The sequence below is a fragment of the Apaloderma vittatum genome, unplaced genomic scaffold (assembly GCF_000703405.1).
Source record: "Apaloderma vittatum isolate BGI_N311 unplaced genomic scaffold, ASM70340v1 scaffold31736, whole genome shotgun sequence".
In the NCBI taxonomy this organism is placed as follows: Eukaryota; Metazoa; Chordata; class Aves; order Trogoniformes; family Trogonidae; genus Apaloderma; species Apaloderma vittatum.
The window spans coordinates 523-3,575 of NW_009720588.1; the positions used below are offsets into that span (position 1 = coordinate 523).

Below are 3,053 nucleotides of genomic sequence, written 5' to 3' on the forward strand. Positions count from 1 at the left end.
CGTTGGTGAAGTCCTGCATGAGCGGGCGCAGGCTGGTGAAAGTGAGGACAGGCAGGACGGCAAAGGGCAGCTGGAAGAAGAAGGTGGTGAGGTGGGGCATGGCTACCAGGCTGGGGTGCTGGGGACAGGTGATGCGCCCTCCCCTCACCAGGATGCTCTGCAGGACGTTGAGCAGGTCGTTCATGCCCGTGAGGTGGCTGACATCCTTGAAGGCGGCCACGAAGATGGTGGGCAGGATGGCGAAGGAGCGGGTAAAGAGCACCCGGGTGAAGCGGGACCAGCGGAGCTGCAGGAAGCCCTGGGGACACGACAAAACCTACCCCCTCGCCGTGCCTGGGGCACCACGTCAGGGAGGCCCCCCCATACCCTGGCATGAGCAGCCCCTTGCAGGGCTGCTAAGCCCCGCTAGATGTCAGCTCCAGCTCATTAAGCAATCTATCTCATTAGGGAAACACTGCTTGGGGCACCCACCGGGTGTCTCTGCGAGGGGGGTGTCACAGGGGTGGGGGTGGTCAAGCAATATCAGAGGGTGGGCACCACCCTCCCTCCTGGGCACCAGGGACCCTGGTGCCAGTAAGCTGCCACCCACCAGGTGGGCAATACCCCATGCCCAGCTCCCTACAGGAATGGGAGGTAATTAACTCTGCCAAATACACCTGGAGGTGGGGGTGCTGCCCATAGGACCCCTCACCCAGGGCCCACCCATAATTCCCCCTCTCCCAGCTGCTCCCTGTGGGAGCGAGGGCCAGCATCCCTGTGCCTCACCTCCATGACAAACTGTCCTGCGTAAGTCCCGGTCATTGTGGAGCTCTGTCCTGCCGCCAGGATCCCGACAGCCCAGATGTACAGTGCCACCACCCCGAAATAGCAGCCCAGGATGACACCCTGTGCAGGGACACACCCATGGGCACCCCAAAACATCTCCCATCCTGGGCACCTCCATCAGTTCCCAGCATTCCAGCAGGGTCGCAGCAGCCCCTGACCCCAGGGTCAGTGTGTGGGGGGGCGCTATGTCCCCTAAATGCCTGTTGGGCACAGGCTGGGGTCACTCACCCCCTGGTAGATATCCACAGAGACCGTTTCGTTGTTGACGGGGAAGATGTCGGAGTAGTGGCTGACGCTGCTGTTGGCACACTTGTTGTGCTGCAGGGCACAGCGGGCACGAGTGTGATGGCCACCCAGCAGCCCCCACAGACGCGGGGAGATCCCCCCTCCACGTCTCAGGGGACACAGACACCCACTCTCCAAGGGAAGCTCGCCCACGGCAGGGCATGCCCATCACCTCCCCATGCGAGGCAGCACTCACCACGTCCTTATTCCGCTGGTGGTAGAAAGCCTCACCGAAGACAGCCATGACAAAGAGGTTGATGAGAAAGGAGACGAAGAGGGCCAGGCAGGACTCAATCAGGAAATACATATTGGCCTCCCGCACTGCCTCCTTCTTGGACCGGTCAATCGCCCGGGTCTGGGCACGGCAGGGATGTGGGTGCCACGGGGTCAGGTGAGCACCCCTATCCGACAGCCAGGACCAGCTGGTCCCCATCAAGTGTCTCCCTGAGACACCCCAGAGTGGCAGGGCCCACTCGTGGCAGTGCCTTGGTCTCACCTTGACCAAGGAGGAGTGGAGGAAGATGTTATGGGGCATAATGATGGCACCAACGATACCCACGGCCTGGAGCAGCTCCTCTCGCCCACAGCCTGGGCAGTAGGGCAGGAAAATGCCCTTCAGCACCTCTGTCTGTCCCGGCCTCACCACCACATACTGGGGAACAGTGGAAAGGGGCACGGTGAGCTGTGCCCTCACCTCTGCTGGAACCCAGTGCCAGTGGGGATGCTCCACACGGGTCCCCTGCCAGCACCCTGCAGGGAAACACATGTCCCCAGCTCCCCTCTTCACCTCGTAGCCAAAGGTCAGGGCCATGATGGTGATGAGGAGGGCGAAGAAAGCCTCCAGTTTGCGGAGCCCTAGAGGGGTTGAGAGATGGGGTGGAACAGAGTGGGGGTCACCAGAGCCACATCGACACCAGGGCTGCCCAGGTGAGCATCCCTCTCCATCCTCCTACCCCAGCACTCACCGTACTTGTCGAGAAAGAGGAAGAAGAGGGTGTCCACGATGGTAACGAGGACCCCACCCCAGAGGGGGATGCTGCAGGATGGCACGAGGGGGCATCACACATGTGCCCCTCGGCGGAGCAGAGCTATGAGGGAGGTTGGGGGTCTCCTCATAGTGGGGCTTACCGGCCAGCTGAAAGCAGGCTGAAGGCGATGGCTGTCCCGATCACCTCCTGCATGTCAGAGCAGATGATGGCGATCTCGATCATGATCCAGAGCAGCACACGGGGCACCTGGAGAGGCCGCAGCACCATGAGGTGCCTGAGCCCACATTGGGACTTGGCTCTGGGTGAGCTGGGACAGTCTCCGTGTTGAAGACCCCTGTCCCCAGGCTGTGGTAGGCCACCCCGAGCAGGATGGGGACCCCAGCAGACCCCTCCCAAGCCACTCCTACAACACAATCTCAGAGTGCAAGGTGGATCCTAAACCCTAGCCTGGACCCCCTCCCCATTCTTGCTGCAGTGGGAAGTGAGGGCAGGACCTGACTGTCTGGATATGATGTTTTGGAGGGGGGTGCCAGAGCAGCGGGATGCATCCAGCCTTGCTTTTGCAGACCTGTCATTCAACTTAACATCTCGTTGCTCGTTACCCCCCCATCAAGATCCTGCTGCCTAGATAGGACCCCTAGTTCCCTGCCCTTCTTTACCGTGTGACTTCTACCTCCCTCTGAGCACCCCCAACTCCCTGCACAAACCTGCCCAGGCTCGCCCTTGGACTCGGCTACGCGTCGCTGCCCCGATGCCCAGCCTCACCCCGCAGAGGGACGCTCTCCCGTGTCCCTCAAATCAGACCAGACACCGAGACAGCAACTTCCCTGCTTTGCCCTGAGGTGTTTTTGGTGCTAGATGAGGGGTGCTGGGGCTGGGGGGGTGGTCATTGGGTAGTTCCTGGGAGAGGTGGGGCTCTTGCAGCATTCTCCTGTGCCTCTCTGCCCCCCCCCC

General features: G+C 61.5%; 1 protein-coding gene across 1 annotated transcript in view; it reads right to left on the reverse strand.

The window, feature by feature from the left end:
- SLC11A2 (solute carrier family 11 (proton-coupled divalent metal ion transporter), member 2) overlaps nt 1-2,345 on the reverse strand; it is a gene marked incomplete at both ends in the record, with an annotated part of 2,860 nt that extends 515 nt beyond the window's left edge. The window contains 9 exons of the mRNA XM_009871061.1: nt 1-70; nt 149-298; nt 766-885; nt 1,054-1,143; nt 1,307-1,465; nt 1,607-1,762; nt 1,898-1,965; nt 2,076-2,146; nt 2,239-2,345. Of these exons, the coding sequence (XP_009869363.1) occupies nt 1-70; nt 149-298; nt 766-885; nt 1,054-1,143; nt 1,307-1,465; nt 1,607-1,762; nt 1,898-1,965; nt 2,076-2,146; nt 2,239-2,345 (991 nt within the window). The remainder of the gene's footprint in view (nt 71-148; nt 299-765; nt 886-1,053; nt 1,144-1,306; nt 1,466-1,606; nt 1,763-1,897; nt 1,966-2,075; nt 2,147-2,238) is intronic.
- Between the last annotated feature and the right edge of the window lie 708 nt (nt 2,346-3,053).